Source organism: Pocillopora damicornis, chromosome 4 (assembly GCF_964200805.1).
Source record: "Pocillopora damicornis chromosome 4, jaPocDami1.2, whole genome shotgun sequence".
NCBI lineage: Eukaryota > Metazoa > Cnidaria > Anthozoa > Scleractinia > Pocilloporidae > Pocillopora > Pocillopora damicornis.
In genome coordinates this window covers 12,641,113-12,657,632 of record NC_142673.1, presented here as the reverse complement: position 1 = coordinate 12,657,632, position 16,520 = coordinate 12,641,113, and the positions used below count along the sequence as shown (strand labels likewise).

General features: G+C 37.3%; 1 protein-coding gene across 1 annotated transcript in view; it reads left to right on the top strand.

Moving 5' to 3' along the window:
- The first annotated feature begins 19 nt into the window (after positions 1–19).
- Positions 20–16,520, top strand: part of LOC113672907 (uncharacterized) — a 17,260-nt gene continuing 759 nt past the window's right edge. The window contains exons 1-21 of the mRNA XM_027189250.2: positions 20–295; positions 366–408; positions 1,051–1,100; positions 2,376–2,453; positions 3,222–3,364; positions 3,758–3,807; positions 4,400–4,660; positions 4,734–5,530; positions 6,525–6,570; positions 7,087–7,235; positions 7,694–7,776; positions 8,037–8,600; positions 9,145–9,413; positions 10,154–10,341; positions 11,004–11,186; positions 12,149–12,280; positions 12,735–12,861; positions 13,295–13,479; positions 14,225–14,564; positions 15,162–15,380; positions 16,104–16,327. Coding sequence (XP_027045051.2) covers positions 126–295; positions 366–408; positions 1,051–1,100; positions 2,376–2,453; positions 3,222–3,364; positions 3,758–3,807; positions 4,400–4,660; positions 4,734–5,530; positions 6,525–6,570; positions 7,087–7,235; positions 7,694–7,776; positions 8,037–8,600; positions 9,145–9,413; positions 10,154–10,341; positions 11,004–11,186; positions 12,149–12,280; positions 12,735–12,861; positions 13,295–13,479; positions 14,225–14,564; positions 15,162–15,380; positions 16,104–16,327 — 4,301 coding nt within the window. The 5' untranslated portion in view covers positions 20–125. The remainder of the gene's footprint in view (positions 296–365; positions 409–1,050; positions 1,101–2,375; positions 2,454–3,221; positions 3,365–3,757; positions 3,808–4,399; positions 4,661–4,733; positions 5,531–6,524; positions 6,571–7,086; positions 7,236–7,693; positions 7,777–8,036; positions 8,601–9,144; positions 9,414–10,153; positions 10,342–11,003; positions 11,187–12,148; positions 12,281–12,734; positions 12,862–13,294; positions 13,480–14,224; positions 14,565–15,161; positions 15,381–16,103; positions 16,328–16,520) is intronic.

Genomic DNA, 16,520 nt, shown 5'->3' with positions numbered 1-16,520 from the left:
CATTTTTGGCGGGAAAAAATGCTGAGTATCCTCGCCGCTTACGAGCGCAAGTTGGTCGACAAAAACTTAAGAACTTTTCTATGAATTTCTCGGCCGTCTTTCAATATTTACTGGGTATCTAACAGATGTCATCTCATGACAGCAAGAGCCGTATATCTCCTGGAAATCCTCCGATAAACAACCTCGCTCAGCAGCTTAGCAAATTAAGAAGAGAAAATTCAAGCTCGGCCCCTAACAGGACTTCGACGTCTGCAATACCTACATCAAGACAGAAACAAAAAACTCAAACTCAAGGGTAAGAAAAACAAATTGTCACCAAGATCTCCTCTCTGTCGAATTTGACTAATGAAAAATTTTTTTTGCAGCAAATTATTCAATTTCATCTCAAAAAAGAGCCAAAAGGAAAAGGTAGAGGTACCGCATAATTAGTGAATGTTGCATACTTATGCTGACTTTTGCATGTATCAACATACATGTGATTGTTGAAATAAATATCAAATCACGAGAAAACTCTTCTACAGTTTTCTTGTGAATTTGAAATTTATTTTAGTTATGCTGTTATCTCGAAGTTATGGAAGCACTTTACATGTACCTGTAATTGCAATATATAATCTTAACGAAGTTCATTTTAGTGATCAAATCACTAATTTTTAATGTTAATTAAGTGACAGCAAGTTTTCAATTATAAGACCTTGATGTCCAAAACATTTTCAATGATTCTGTTGCAGAAATGTGTGTTGCTTAAGGCCGGGGCATACAAAATCCAATTATGTCTTGACCAGAGCAGAAAACCTTGTTGCTTTAATTTTAATTTTTTTTTCAAAATTCCACCATTTTACTCAGTGTTGCTTTTATGTTCTGTGTAAGTGTATAAAAATTATTGAAATGTGCAGACATTTTTCAACTCTGTCTTAACTATCCAAGAATCATTTGTTAAGAACCAATAGGAATTCAGAAATCAGAAAATAAATATGGCATGTGGTTAATTAAGCTTCATAATGCACATTGCCCACATAGATAAATTAAATTAACTCATTTTTTATCTCGAAGGCTAATGCATCTTTTCCAAGTGGATCAGGGATAACAGGAATTCATAGCAGGTACTACTTTAGGTATACTGACATACCTCAGGTGCTCTAAGTTTCTGTGCCCTTTCTCCTTCCCTTTTCCTTGAATAAAAAATCTAACTTTGTTATTCACTTTCAAGGCTGTCCATAAATTACAAAGTAGAGGGCAAATAAGAAATGTTGGGTGGTCAGGTAATTGTGGATATAATCATTTGTCATCAGATTATAGGCAACATTGGGAACCAAACAGTCAAAATTTACAACCTAAGCCTTGAAGTTCACACAAATCTTTGACCAGAATTCTGAGAGTGGAATTTATTCACATATCTGAGCCTTCTGCTGATAAATTATACATTCCTTAGGGGGCTTTGGCTGGCTACATGCTACATAACAGTTGGTTAACAGTCACTCTCTCAATACATTTTCAATAATGCTCCCCATCTTTGATAGGTCTACCTGGGAGCTCTGTAGAGGGTTCACAGTATAAGATGATAATGAAATTAACACCAAAGTCACAAATGGAAGCTAGGTGGCTGAGGGGCCTGGCAGCTGCAACCACAGCTGCACCCCAAGGTGCTATAATGCCCGACTGGCCTCCCTAACCCACAACCCAGCCATGACCTCTATAAGTTAAGCCCCTACAAGCGCCCATCACACTAGATGATACTAAAATGGCTTAGTGAAAATAAAATGAAATATTATTGAATTAATAAGTAAAAATAAATAAAAGAAGTATAAACCTTCTGAACAAGGAGGTTTATATCTATTTAAACTACAGTTGGGAATGGGAGGGAGGTTACACAGAGAACCACTACCTTATGACTAATGCAAATACTACTGAACACAACAAACACTGTACAAAAGGGAGGTTAAGATGCTAAAAGAATGCCAGCAAAACACTTCAGACCAGATTTGCCTCTAGTCCTTTGTTATGTTTAATGCAAATTAACTATATTTTCAATTTGGTTTGCCTGTGTTAGTTGGATGGTTGTGCACTACCTCCCTTTTCTAAAGACCAATGGAAACATTGCACCATCATATTTTATATTTTCATGATTTCTGATTTTCATCAAACTTGAGCTAAAGGTTGACTTTAGCTTTAGTATTTGTTCTGATGCATCAAACATGTCACATTTACATACATCACTTCTTTAATTACTTGTAGTATATATCTGCTAAAATAAACACAGTCAGTTACTTGTATTATTTTTAGAGACTACTACTTAGCAAAGTAACATGATAAACACAGTAACCATGAAGCACTTTTTGTATTTTCTACATTTTTTGTTTCTCTAATTAACTGAATAGGGAGTCTCTTGGAGAAAATGGCACTGAAGGACCAGGATCACGCCAGATTGCTCGTGTAACACCATTTTTATCCACAAGGTAAACTCTCAGCCCTCACAGTAGCTTCAGATTAGTCTTACCTATGGGTTTTTTCCAAGAACTAATCACAGGTGACCCAATCTCCAGCTGTGAGGTGATCATCTTGAGTCATGGCCAAATTATAAGAGTTTGTGTAGTACTATTTCTGAACCCATTTTAGCAAGTTATTCATTTCTAGGTTTACTGTATAAGAGAAGGATGGTTCTTCTCTAATACAGTAAACCTAGAAATAGATAACTGGCTAAAATGGGTTCTTTTCAACATAGTAAGAGGTCAGACAACAAGTGATGCATTGTGGAAGTAGGGTGAGGTATTTTTATTGAGAATTTGACTGTATTATTTTATTCCTAAGAGCTGTCGTAAATATTCCCATACAAACTTTAATTTCACCATGACTCTTATTTTGCAAGATGATCATCTCACAGCTGGAGCTTGAGCAAGTCAGTTAATATGTCATTACTAACAAATGGTGTCAGTACATTGATGTTAATGAATTATTTTATTTTTATTATTAATTAAAATGACAATGAATGTACTCAAAACTAATTTAGAATAAGTTTATATTAGACATTCCAACTTTGGATGTGAACAGTTGTTTACAATGTACTTTACTCTTGTATGTCTTTCACACTTCTTCCTTAAGATGTCTTGGTGACTTACTCTCTCTCTCACCATTAAGGTTTTTTGGAACCTGTTATCCAAAACATCATCTGTAAATAATCTTTACCAAAAAATCATCTTTACCTGTTAATTGTGTCTTAAAACAAGTGGGAGTGGCACATCAACTTCAAGATCAGCTGGAGAGGCAGGGAGGTCTGTACCACCTTTTAAAAAGGAACTGGTTTTCAAAAGACCAAAGCATTATGATGCTAAAGACAAAGATGATGAAAATGACTTTCAAGTCACAGCAGGTATACTTTTGTTGCTGTGTATTGTATTTGTATATTGTTCTATGATATATGCCTTTTTCTATGCTAGAATTGTTTCTATACTATTGCCATGTATCCTCACTCTATCCTTCTATAGCATCAGTTTTACCACATCTGACTTCATATAGGTGAAGTTTTCAATGCTCAATAAAGCTAATAGACTATTCAATTCAATAGTTTATTTAATCACTTAACATGTATGGCATAACAGCAGGAGCCGTTTGCCACTGGTCTCTTAAAAGCCAATTCTTAGAAAATGTTTTATTCTTAATTACCACACTGACTATTATGAATAAGTTTCCATACAAATTTTTGATGCAAATGATATCAACAAAATTAAATTTCTTTTTGTATCCATTTCACCTTTCCATACAGAATTTCCTGTTACAAAGAAGCGCAAACTGGATAATAATTTTGTGTCCAAGGTAAGGTAAACTAACTTGCAGTCTATGAATAGTTGAATCCCAGTACCTCAAACTCTCAGTATCTCAGACCTTATGCCAAGTAAGAGAAACTAAAATTGGTTTCCCCTTAATTAATCCAGTAATATAACTCTCAGTTACTCAAACCCTGAGTGACTTGCAGATCCTGCTAACTTGAAGTGATTTGTTTCTTTCAGCTCATTTTTAATGTGATGTGAATAATCATGATTCTCAATGACTCAAACCCCTTAGTTTGTTAATGTAAAATATATCTTTTCAAATCTGTTTTTCTTTTTCTGACTTTTTGTTTGCAATAAACTTGTTTAGTGTCATACTTTGAAAAGTCATTAAACATGTTGAAACACCTTGAAGTTCCCTTATTCCAAAATTTTAGATAATTCAACCTGATAACTTGAGCCTCTAACCTGTGAAGCCTCACTTACATGTGTCTAAATATTTCTGTTTTGATCCAGAATATCGGTAAGTCAGCAATGAATAAAGATAAGCTCAAGTGACTGCAACTAATTCAGTGTTTTTAGTAGTTATTTATTACATCTATTAGTTAATCAATTCTTTTTGTTGTTTTTTTGACCAGAATGGTAAAAATCATGTAGAAAAGAACAGCAATCATGACCATGAAAAGAAACACTGTAGTAGGAAGAACAGTACCAACAGCAGTACTGGGCCAGTCATAGATCTAACAAGTACTGAAGAACAGAGTGAAAGTGTTGATGAACAATATAGATGGAAAAATAGAGAAGATGCAGATATTGGTGACTGCAGTGATGTGGCAGATTTACTCTTCAGCACAGACTTTCAGCCAAAGTCTTACAATGCTTCAGATGTTTCCCTTGAGGTACTTTTATTTTTTATTTATTTATTTATTTTTTTGAAACAGAGAAAATGATGAAATATTTATTCTCTTTCAGAATTCTGTAGAGGAGCCAAGTCATTTGCCCTCAGATGGAAAACCTTTCACACAATCTATAGGCCCTATGAATGGATTTACACCTTTACAGAGTGTCTCCCCAGGACACTGTCCACCACCTCAGAATGGTCTCTCAGTAACAAACACTCTCTCAGCACCAGAGGATGTTCTTCCAATAAACAGTCCTCTCCCACAGTACTTCTCACAAATGGGCAGTCCACCACCCCCAGAGTATTTCTCAACAATGGACAGTCCACCTTCACAAGAAAACCTCCACCCAATGGACAGTCCACCACCCCCAGAGTATTTCCTACCAATGGATAGTCCCCAACTCTCAGAGGATGGTCCTTCAGTAAACAGTCCACCACCCACAGAGTATTTCCCTGAAATGCAAAGTTTACCTCCCCAAGAGGACTTCCCTCTAATGGACAGTCCACCAGCCACAGAGTTCTTCCCACCAAGGGATAGTCCCCAACTCCCAGAGGATGGTTCTGCAGTAAACAGTCCACCACCTAAAGAGTATTTCCCTGAAATGCAAAGTCTACCTCCCCAAGAGGATTTTCCTTTAATGGACAGTCTGCCACCCCCAGAGGTCTTCCCACCAAAGGATAGTCCCCCACCTTCAGAAGATGTTCTCCCTGTATGCAGTCCTCCTTCTCAAGAGGTCTGCCAAGCAGTAAACAGTCCACCACCCCCAGAGTATTTTTCACCCCCACAATCACCTAACATACCATCAGCAGCAGAGACTAAACTTGAGAATGGGATGCCTTGTGGGGATAAGGAAAATCATTCTTATGGGTAAATAAAGATAACTAAGCAATAATTATTATCCTAGTGATATGCTAATTTACTTTATTAATGTCATTCACAGAGTGAAATTCATAAAGGGAATAAATTAATATAGAACAATGATACAGTTGTAGTCAAACATTACAAAACTTTTAAGTATTGGAAATATGAAAATATTGCTTAAGGGTTTTGAGCAGCAGCAAAATGTGAAATTTGCTAAAGAGATACATTTTCCTGCTCTTTGGAGCAGGACTAAGATACTTCAATTGTCCAAAAGTTATATATGTTATTCACCAGCCAAGGTTGGTCTGTATTGGTAAAAACTGTGCCCGAGGTCTTGGTACACAAGATAGAGGGCACAGTTTTTCCCAAAACGGACTGACCTTGGCTGGTGAATAACATTTTTATTTTTTTGCGAAAAGAACCTGAAGGATAAAGGGCTGTAATTAGGGCAAGATTCTCCATAAATGGAACAATTTGTGAGCAAGTAGACAGTAGAGAAAACAGGGGCAATGCAAATGAAAGAGAGAAGTTTCATCAAAACATATTTATTTGTGTAATGATATTAAAAAGTGATTTAAAAGGCTTCCAAGAAAACTTTGAAACATTTTTTCGGATACCATCTGCTGTGAGCGGGCCAGATGGGAGGAATACTGCCCACTCTCAGAACCAATCAGATTGCAGGATTTGTAGAATACTGCCTGCTCACAAACTGAGAAAAAAATAAATTGCCATACTGCTCAGCAAACTTGGCTTACTCTGAAAAAGACATCTTGTTCCTGGATTTGATTTCAGTTGAAAACTTCAGTACCATGATCAGGTAATTTTGATTTGCATTCTCTAAGTTTTATCTTTGTGTGTGTGTGTTTTTTTTTCCTGATATAGCATTTTAAGTAAATCACTTACAACAGTAGCAGTCATTTGATTCAAGACTGCGAGAACAGTTCTTTATGTCCTATATTCTTGCTAACAAAATCTCTTGGTACTCTTTCTTCTCTTCCAGAAGCAATAAAATTTCTCATGTACTGCAGCAACCAGTTTCTCAACAAGTAAGTTATTACAAACACTTTAAAACTCACAACTTTACTTTAACAGGTTCATTGGTAACTAGTTTATAAGATGACAGTTGAAATTTTTATTTTGTCTTCCCTTAATCACTGGGAAATGAACCTGTAGTCAAACTTCTGTTAAGTAGATATAGACACAAAATTGAGGATTACTGCCGAATATATGTTGTTACTAAACAATAAGGGGGATTGGCAACTGTTCTGCCTCCTGCTAGAGAGAGATGCGTTATTAGGGCATGCTTAGTGACAAACTAACTTGAAAATACTGTGAGTGAAATGCATCCATCTTCATTGCCTTGGAAACAAAAGACCATAAAACATTCACCTAATTTCATGATTGGCTAGAAAGGGCACCTGTATTTGGTATGGAAGTATCATATCCTTGATAGATGTTGACAATACATGTTGTTAGAAGTCTGTTAAAACAATGTGAGTTATTAAACCACATTTGCATTTATATATTTTTTATAAATGTTTGTTATCCTGGATTGCTTTCAGACACCATCGATAAAGGTCCAACTTCACTTGGAAGAAGTGCATGGCATGCATTATCAGACACTAGAAAATATATGCTCCCTGTTAGATAAAGCTGATCCAGCCATCGTCAGCAGCTTACCCAAAAGTATTAAAGAGGCTCAGAACTTAAGGTTGCTCATCTACTTAACAGTTAAATTATCAATTTACCTATAGACAGCTATCTGGGCAAGTTCTTTCTTAAAGATACAGCAAGAAGCAAGAGGAATTTTAGACTGAAGGGCCCTTTTCTTGATTGGTTCATACATGGTGAAAAGTTCATCAATGTGCAGCTGTTACAGCTGATACATTGTCTTAATGTCTGTTCAGAAGAAAGATATAGTTGGATCTTAAAGATGTCCACTTGGTTTAATCCAGTTTCAGGTTTAAGGACTTGAAGGCATGACTTCAAGATAACTAATGACCTGACAACTACATCATGTTGCCATGCTCTCCCAATTTCACACTATGCATACTTGCATTATAAAAGGGAGAAATACTTAGCATAGTTGTAGATGGCTTGATTATTACCTTTGAACTGACCTTTTTTAGTCTTGTTCAATTTAGGTAAAAAGTGTACTTTTTCTCACAGGAAAAGGCTAAGATCAAAAATTTTACAGCTTGAGAACATTTTGCAACAGGGAGGAGAAAGCAAAGACTGCACCTTCAAGATTTGTAAGTACAAAAGATAAACAGTTTGCTATTGATTCTACAACTCTTATTAAGGTTTTTTTGGAAAAAACCTGCTCCGCATCAAGTTTTTGTACTCCGATTTTGTCACCGCAGACACTGATAAGGAAGGAAGGTGAAATATTTAAATTGCTGACTAAAGATTTGTAGACTGATATGATGGAACCTAGAGATGAATGTATTTCTGTTTGTATGATTCATAATGAATTGGTCTTGATTTGATTTACTGTTTCTCTTACATGCAGGTTTAAGGCAATCACCACACAGTAATAGTACTACCTTGTCTGATACAGCCATTATACCATGTGGAGAAAGTTTCTATGAGGGAAGCAGGAGTATATCTTGTTCATTGAGCTCAAGGTTGAATAAAGAGAAGAACATTCCAACAACCTTTAAAAAGTCAAGCAAACTATCTTGTGAAAATGATTCTCTACCAGAGAGCAGAAATGATTACTCTGTGAAAACTCAAACTTCAGGCTCTATGAGTTCTGCAAGTGTAATAGATGATATGAAAAAAGATTCCTTACTGTTAACAGAACTGTTAGATAGCAGTGATGATGAATGGGCCAAAACTGGTATTCGTGATAATAATGGTCAGCAGAAGATGTCTATTAGTCCTGCCACTGCAACTCTGAATTCATCTGTCAGTAGAGCTCATTCAGCAGCATCTACACCCAATACATGTAGTCAACGACCAATTCCTGTTCTATCAACTAAAGGCAAACCAGGTGCCACTCAAAGCAACAATTTGAATTCAAGCTTCAATTCTCCAAATAGGATCAATACAATTCCCAACAATGGCAATGATGGTGAGCCTACAGATAGAATTAAATAGATGATTTTTCATTGAAAAATTAAAATATTAATTCACTGTGTAGCTTGAAAACTTTGTGACTATTACCTAATTTTTGCAAATTTTGCAAATTGCCTGCGTTGCCTAGACTAGCCAAGGCAAATAACCACAGAAAAAAGAATACTACCAGATAAATGCCATGAATATAAATTACTTTCTCTCAAATGAATACCTTTGCTTGTAAATTGTATTTGGACTAGTACCAGCAGAAATTTAATTCATCTTCAACCCACAATATTGTACCCACAAAATACCAAAACACCTCATTCAAAGTGAGAAACGTAGGAATTTTGACATTTCTCAAGAAATAAACTTAAGAGAAAGTTAGTGGCTTTCACATAGTGAATGATGATCCCTGATTAAATTATCTGATGTTATGAGTTTTTTCTACAACATTTTGTCTCTCCATTGAGGGACAAATCCTTTGAATTCCATTGCAATAGAAACATTTTAACTAATAGCACTGAGTATGATAATGAGTGCTTCTTTCACTTTTGCAGTCGAGTTAAAACGAAGAGATTTACCATATCACAGAGAAATGTGGAAAATATTGAAAAATGTTTATAACATTCGTTCATTAAGAACAAATCAGCTAGAAGCCATTAATGCTGCCATGACGCAACATGATTGTTTTATTCTGATGCCAACTGGTGGGGGAAAAAGCTTGTGCTTCCAGCTGACTGCACTTATGGGTGCTGGAGCAAGTTTTGTTATTTCACCTCTCAGATCCCTTATTCAAGATCAAGTACAAAGACTTCAGTCAATGAAGGTAAAATGCATATGATAACAGTACCATACTTTTCGTGACAATACTTTAATACCTCAGTGTAAAAATTAACCAAGCGCAGTCAGCGTTTAACCGTTCCGCGCCATTTTCTTTCATTGTTTCCTCGTTTTCCGACGTACGATTTTAAAAGTCCCGCATATATCGCAACTTTCTTGGCGATGTACCTGGCTGTATCAGTGTTCACCCACTCCACCCCTGGAGCAGTGTTGGTTTCTTTACCTAAACTTGCGGTTGATTTTCAACCGGGGTCAGAGGAAAAATGGTGGCTTCTATATTGGATGAGAACTTCTAAAATTTAGAGGACTTTGTAGACAAATCCTTATTTAATTCAGTTTTAAAGTACTTTCCCACTGACTGTTTTATTTACAGGAATAAGACTGATCTCTAACACAGGCATTTTCTTGTGTGCTGTACATCAACTCTACAATTCGTGCAATAATTCAGCTAGCACGTCAGCCTTTAAGTCAACAATCCATCTACCCATTCAACAAGCGAGTTCGAAACTTGCCGTCTTTCTTTAAGATTTTCTTGCTCGTCAAAAGATGTTCCTTTTATGGAATAAGTTCTCTTTAGCCATGTCCCTTTCTGTCGCCCCTCACTTGGAGCCATATGACAGCTCTAATGATTTCATATTGTTTAGTTTAGAGCCAGATCTCAGTTGTTGCCCCTACCCACAAAGTAATGAATCTCTCATATGTCTTACAGTAGTAATTTTTTCACAGCTGCCTGCTGTTCACTTGCTGGGTGATGCAGGAAGTGCTTCAACTAGACACCTGAACTCTGTATATCAGGATTTGTCTCTCAGAAATCCAACTATCAAGCTTGTGTATGTTACCCCAGAGAAACTCTCAGCCAGTGAGAAACTTGATTCTGTTATGAAGAGTCTGTATAATCGTGGACTGCTCGATAGGTGAGTTAAAAAGGGAACATTCTTTCCCCGCTGCTTACACTACGGTAGTGTCGGTTGATTATCGCCATTCAGCGCCCAAAGCTGCCACCGTTTTGGTCACCATGGCGACTAGAAAAACTTTGGCGAATAAATTTGCACCCTAAGTCGCCAAGTTTGCAACCTGTTTTCGATGGTAATGTCGCAAGAGTTAACGTTTAATAACTTTTTGTTGTTGTTGCCTAAAGCCAAAATGATATTAACTCTTTCAAGGAATAAAACACGTTGACTGTCGTTTTCTATAAAAATGTGCTACACTCTCGTTGGTTTCCCGAGTATTTGGCCTTGATATGTCGCGTAAATCTTCAACTGAAAACGAATGCCAGCCATACCGCTTTTTATAAAGGCAATAGGTGTGGTTTGTTGTTTTGTCCATCATATGATATTTTACAAATTTCTGGTAAACAAAATTTTATTCTGGTGAACATTTTTCAATTTTAGGCCATCAAAGGGCTACTTTGAGAAACAGTTAGCTTGGAGCCCTGCCATTATATAAGAGGGGGTGTGAGAAGCATACGCACAATTAGCGTGCTTGTTTTTTTGTATTTGAACATAACTGATTCCATCTCCATTTCTTCAAATCAGTGATAGACTCTATTCCGCTAACATATAATGACTGTTGATAGGATTGTGATAGACGAGGCCCATTGTGTGAGTCAGTGGGGACATGATTTTCGCCCAGACTACAAGAAGCTGTCAGTGTTAAGAAGCAAGTTCCCTAGAGTTCCCTTTATGGCTCTCACTGCTACTGCTACACCACGCGTTCAAAAGGACATATTGCATCAGCTGAAGATGACAAAACCAAAATGGTACGTTCAATGGAGCCGAGCATGCAATGCTTTTTTAGTAAGAAAGGTAATAAATTTTACACAGATTCGGTGGGGTTTATGTTCTCGTTACCATCCAACTCAGATCAGGTGATGATTAACTCGGGAGGTTACGGTGGTTTTTTTCGTTCCTACTCCCATTGCTCAGCTGCCTTTGACAGACTGTACAATGATGACTTCTCAATTGTAAGGAAACTCAGGAAGTTGCCACCTAAAAAATTATGTTAACCTTTTTACTTGGAAAAATGTTTTTTTCAAGAAGGATTTCGTATGCTACTTAACAGATAATCATCTTTTTACCCCAAGAAGACAGAATAGTGACCTCGCCGAAGCTTAAACCCAGACCTCCCAATCTAAGATGTAGTACGCCGACATTGAAGCTTGCGCGTCTTCTCTTCTCTCGTGTATAAATTTACCTTGACTAAGACTAGAAGTAAAGGAACGAATATCAGTTGCATGTTCTAAAATGATTTTAACCCTTCAACCCCCAAAACTGACCATCACCTACATGACTGATTTCTCCTCACAATATCACCCTTGAATCACACATTAAGGTCACAAGAATAAAGGAAATGATCACCTACTAAACAACCTCTTGATTGTTAGACAAATTCTCCTGGTGAGCACCTTAAGAAATGTATAGAGAATAATACGGAGAATATGCATACTGATGTTAGGGTATGAAGGGTGAACAAAAGATGAAGTTCAATCATTTCTTAGTGGATAATTTAGCGAGGTTGTGCGTGATAAAATTACTGTTCATTGTATGGTGCTAAACTTTAGAAGTCGAAAAAGACTGCATGACATGAAGAAGATCTTGACAAGACGAACTTGATTGTTGTATATAGGGTTTCGAAAATTTCTGTTAAAAGTTTGTAATTAACAGTAAGCAGGTGAAAGGTCTCCTAAAGAATTCTTAGTAAGTCTTTTGCCTTAAATAACAGGTTTACCCAAACTTTCAATCGTCCCAACTTACGTTTCATCGTGAAACCGAAAAAGAAAGTCATGGAAGAAATACTTCAGTACATAAAGACAAAGCAACCTGTCTCTTCTGGAATTGTCTACTGTCTTTCCAGGTTGGTATTTTGAAAAAATGTAGTGGATGATCCACCATTCATCAGTATCAGTAACCTGTATTGAACCCTTCATTTCTTATTATGAGAAAGTGCTACCTGGTTGACATCACTAACAACAAACAAACGTATTGGTAACCGAGCTTCTAACCCTAACCTATCAGAATCTTTTAGAACTAGCTTGTCATCATTTTACTGCATCTAAAATCAAAACGACTTTAAATCAAAATGGACACGAACCTAGTGTGTAGCTCAGCTACCACGGGTTTGCTGAGGCTCAGTAGTTGGCCATTCGAACTCGCAACCGGTGACTGGAACTCTCGTCTTTCCTTTTTCAGAGCATGTTAACTTCGACTAGAAAAATAGTTCTTTAACCGGTTTACAGAAACCATAGCACTTCTTATCGAAGAATGTCGTTGTAAATGTGCCCTTCAATATCTTTTTTCCCTTTGCTAAGAAATGACTGTGAGCGTGTGGCAGACTCTTTAAATGAAGCTGGCATCAAAGCAATAGCATATCATGCAGGACTTTCAGATGACCAGAGAACACAATGTCAGGAGGCTTGGATCAATAACAGATACAAGGTTAGTTACAATGTACTGTAGTGGAGATTGTCGCTTTAAAACTTAGTAGTAGAATTGTAATAAAGTTCATTATTTGAGTCTCATAAAACTGATTTAACTGAAGTCCTCTAGGTTTTAAGGCCATGACAACGTATCCGTTTTTCTCTGTATACAAACGCAAACTCTTTCTGTCATTTCGAGTCCGTTGGGCAATTTAAAATAGGATTTCGTGTCGTAATTTGTGAAAGGAATGGAGACTTCACAACTGGATTTACGTGTTAATGTCGTCGAAATGGGAATACTAAAATACATATGAACTCCCCTATAAAATATGGTAAGGTTTACCTTCTTCATGACTGTAGTGTAACATTGTGCTCTTACCCTATATGCATATTATTGAACTTTGTCGTGGTCAGAAATTATTGAAAAAAAAATATCACTTACTCTCGTTCAGGTGGTGTGTGCAACGATTGCGTTTGGTATGGGAATCGACAAGGCTTCTGTGAGATATGTGATTCACCATTCAATGCCTAAGTCACTTGAGGGTTACTATCAAGAGTGCGGACGGGCAGGGCGAGATGGTCAACTGGCTGAATGTATCTTGTTCTATTTATATGGTGATACCAACAGGATAAAAAGGTACTTACTTTGTTTCAGTAAGATTATGATATCAACTCCTCCAATTAATGGAGTTGAAATTATGACGTGAAAAACAGCGTACAAGTGACTGCAAAAGTTGCTCAGAATGGTGGGCATTGAAGTCTTCATTCACCGTTAGTTAAGCTATTGACAGCCTGTCAATTCACTTGAGGTGATTTGCTGACGAAAAAGAAAAAGTAACCTGCATTTTATCTGTCGGGGTATTAAGATGTAAATTTGAAAGAAAAATGATCAAAGTAGACCTCTGTTTTGTGTGTTATTAATGTTGTCTGCAAGCACATCCCTCCTACAGACCTCTGAAGTTCCTATTTGTAGTTAGGTTCATACCTACCGTGTGATATGTAAAATTTGGACAACCATTTGGAGTCCAGTCATTGCATATATCCTCTAGTGCACATTGCATTTGAGTGTCACAAAACAAAATCAAAGCGGAAGTAATTACGATAGCCAATCAGAACAAAGGTAGGTATCTCAAAGAGCCAATGAGAAGTTCACGTAAAAACACAAACTGCGTAAAGTGCGGGAAAACCTAAGTGACTAAGTCGTAACTGGCTGTAGTTTTATATCTGATTGGTTAAGAGAACGACGCGAGTTTTTTGGGCACAAAACACCCAACGTAATTATTAGTTTCTCTTGACACACAGTTCAGTTTATAGATTGGCAGTAACGTATTGAACACAGTTTAGGTTGCTATTTACTCTTTCTGTTGTCCGTTGTCTCTTAGGATGATCCAGAACAACAGCGACAGGACAGCTGACAGCAAACAGGTGGACATGGACAATCTTTTTCGTGTGGTGCAGTACTGTGAGAACGTCTCCGAGTGTAGGAGAGTTCAGTTGTTACATTACTTTGGCGAAATGAGTTTTGAGCCGTCCCAGTGCCGTGCTCGGCCAGAAAGCATGTGTGACACCTGTGCTACTTCTGCAACGTTTGAGAATAAGGAAATTACGTCTGATGCGAAGGCATTTGTCGAAAATGTCAACTCCATAGTCCATGGCGGAAACAGGAACTGGAGAAAACCTGTTAAGAACTTTACGTTAAACCATTTTATCGACATATTTAAGGCAAGTTCGAAATGGCACTCTGGTTGTGTTTTCTGAACGTAAAGAAAAGGGGCACTAATTTTCTTGGCGAGGCTTCAAAATTTTGTTGACTCTCTCTCTGCGTTTCAATCTGAAATATATTTCTCTGTTTTCTTGTAAGTCAAAAACTATAGGGGAACTAAGGGTCTAAATGTTGCAAAGATAAACAGCCGTTAAGATATTTCTTTCTTGAAATATCGTCAGACTTATGAAGTCAAGCATGCGTCCATTATTAAAGAGGTTTACCTTCTTTTTTACGTTTCCTTGGTGTGATATGTATTTAACATGCAATTGATGGAAAGTTGTCCCATTTCTTTTTTTAACAGTGTTTTCGAATTGCCACTTGGCGTAATTGTGTTGTCCGTTTTAATCCTATTGCAACGCCTATTGGAGAGAGAAAAAAGTTGTCACTTTCTCTCAAAACTGTTATCCGAATGGCGAGACAGAACATCTGGTGGATATGTAGTTTTGATGTCTGTTCGTCCTAATTTTTGTTAAAGCAATCTACTTCAACAGTTCAACAATCCACGACCTTTTTCACGCATGTCTACATACATGAACTTTCTCGTCACCTTGCAGGGTTCAGGTGGTTCCCGTGTGACGTCTGAAGGTCACGACAGATGTTCCCTGTATGGTCTGGGAAAATCCTACCATAGAAATGATGCAGAAAGACTAGGCCACCTATTGATCTTACAACGTGTGCTTGCGGAACATATCATGATTGGTAACCATGACAATGTCCTCAGTTATGTCAAGTTAGGACCCAAGGCCTTGGATTTCCTTCAGGGTCGCGTAAAGGTAATGTTTTTAGTTTTTGGCAGGATATTTAGAATTGTATGATAAGCTGAATTATCCACGTATTCTGAGTGGTTCTTACTTATGATCTATTTGAGGACACAAACACAGATTATACAAAACAAATACGTTTCCGTGTTGCTATGCGACTTTTCAGTAAACACCGAGAAACACAGATGACGGCAAAGTGAAGTAAGAACATCAGTGACACACTCGGCTGCGCCCCTTGGGCCACTTTTTTGTTCTGACTAGATTTTGACATCACCTGTGATCTATTACTGAGCACAGGCACGGCAGCATGGAATTTCTATGTTTATTACATTGTTATGATTGGTGGAATCTTTATTCATTTTCGCGGATTCCTCCCTCCTCCTTCCACACCTTTCCGATTCCACTAAATAGAATCCGCAGCAGGATAAAAAGCATTCACCTACAAAATTCCACAAGCTGCGCAGGAACGAAAGTTTATCACTCCTTTGACAGCGAAATCGTAAAATTACTAACTTATTACTTCTACTTATTTTTTACGATTTCACGCCAAGTAACAATTTTCTAAGTCAATTAGGAAGACGGTGAGGAGACTGAATCACTAACAAGGTCACTTGACTATTCAGTCCCCTTGCTAGTTACTCTGTCCAATGTGTTCTGTTTTTTAATCGTTTTTTTGTTAGAAATGACGCCAAAAAAGTTTGTTCTTAAAAATTTTTTCCTTTTTGGGGGGATCAGCTACCTCCCTTGCCCGTTAGAGACAAGGAGAAGACTGTCAGTAAATCTAAACGGAAGGAATTAATGGATCAAACGTCAGACAGTAACTACACCAGCTCAGATTACACGACTGATACAGGAGACACTTATGATGAGAGCGCCAACCACTCACATTACTGGAAGCAGGATGAGAAGGCTCCTGTCGGTCGGAAGAGGAAACGAAAACCGGCCGGCTCGACAGCAAGGTAATGATCAATAGTTTGGTCAACTCATCGATTTACTCTCCTGACATTTATTTTCAACAGCTCACTTAAGCGTAGTACATCCTTTCGAATAAATCAAGTCAAAGCTTAAATGTAAACACGGAGAAATTAAATGCCGTTATTTTTCTTAAGTTACTTTTAGAAATACTTACATTTGTGCGGTAGGACCTCGTAA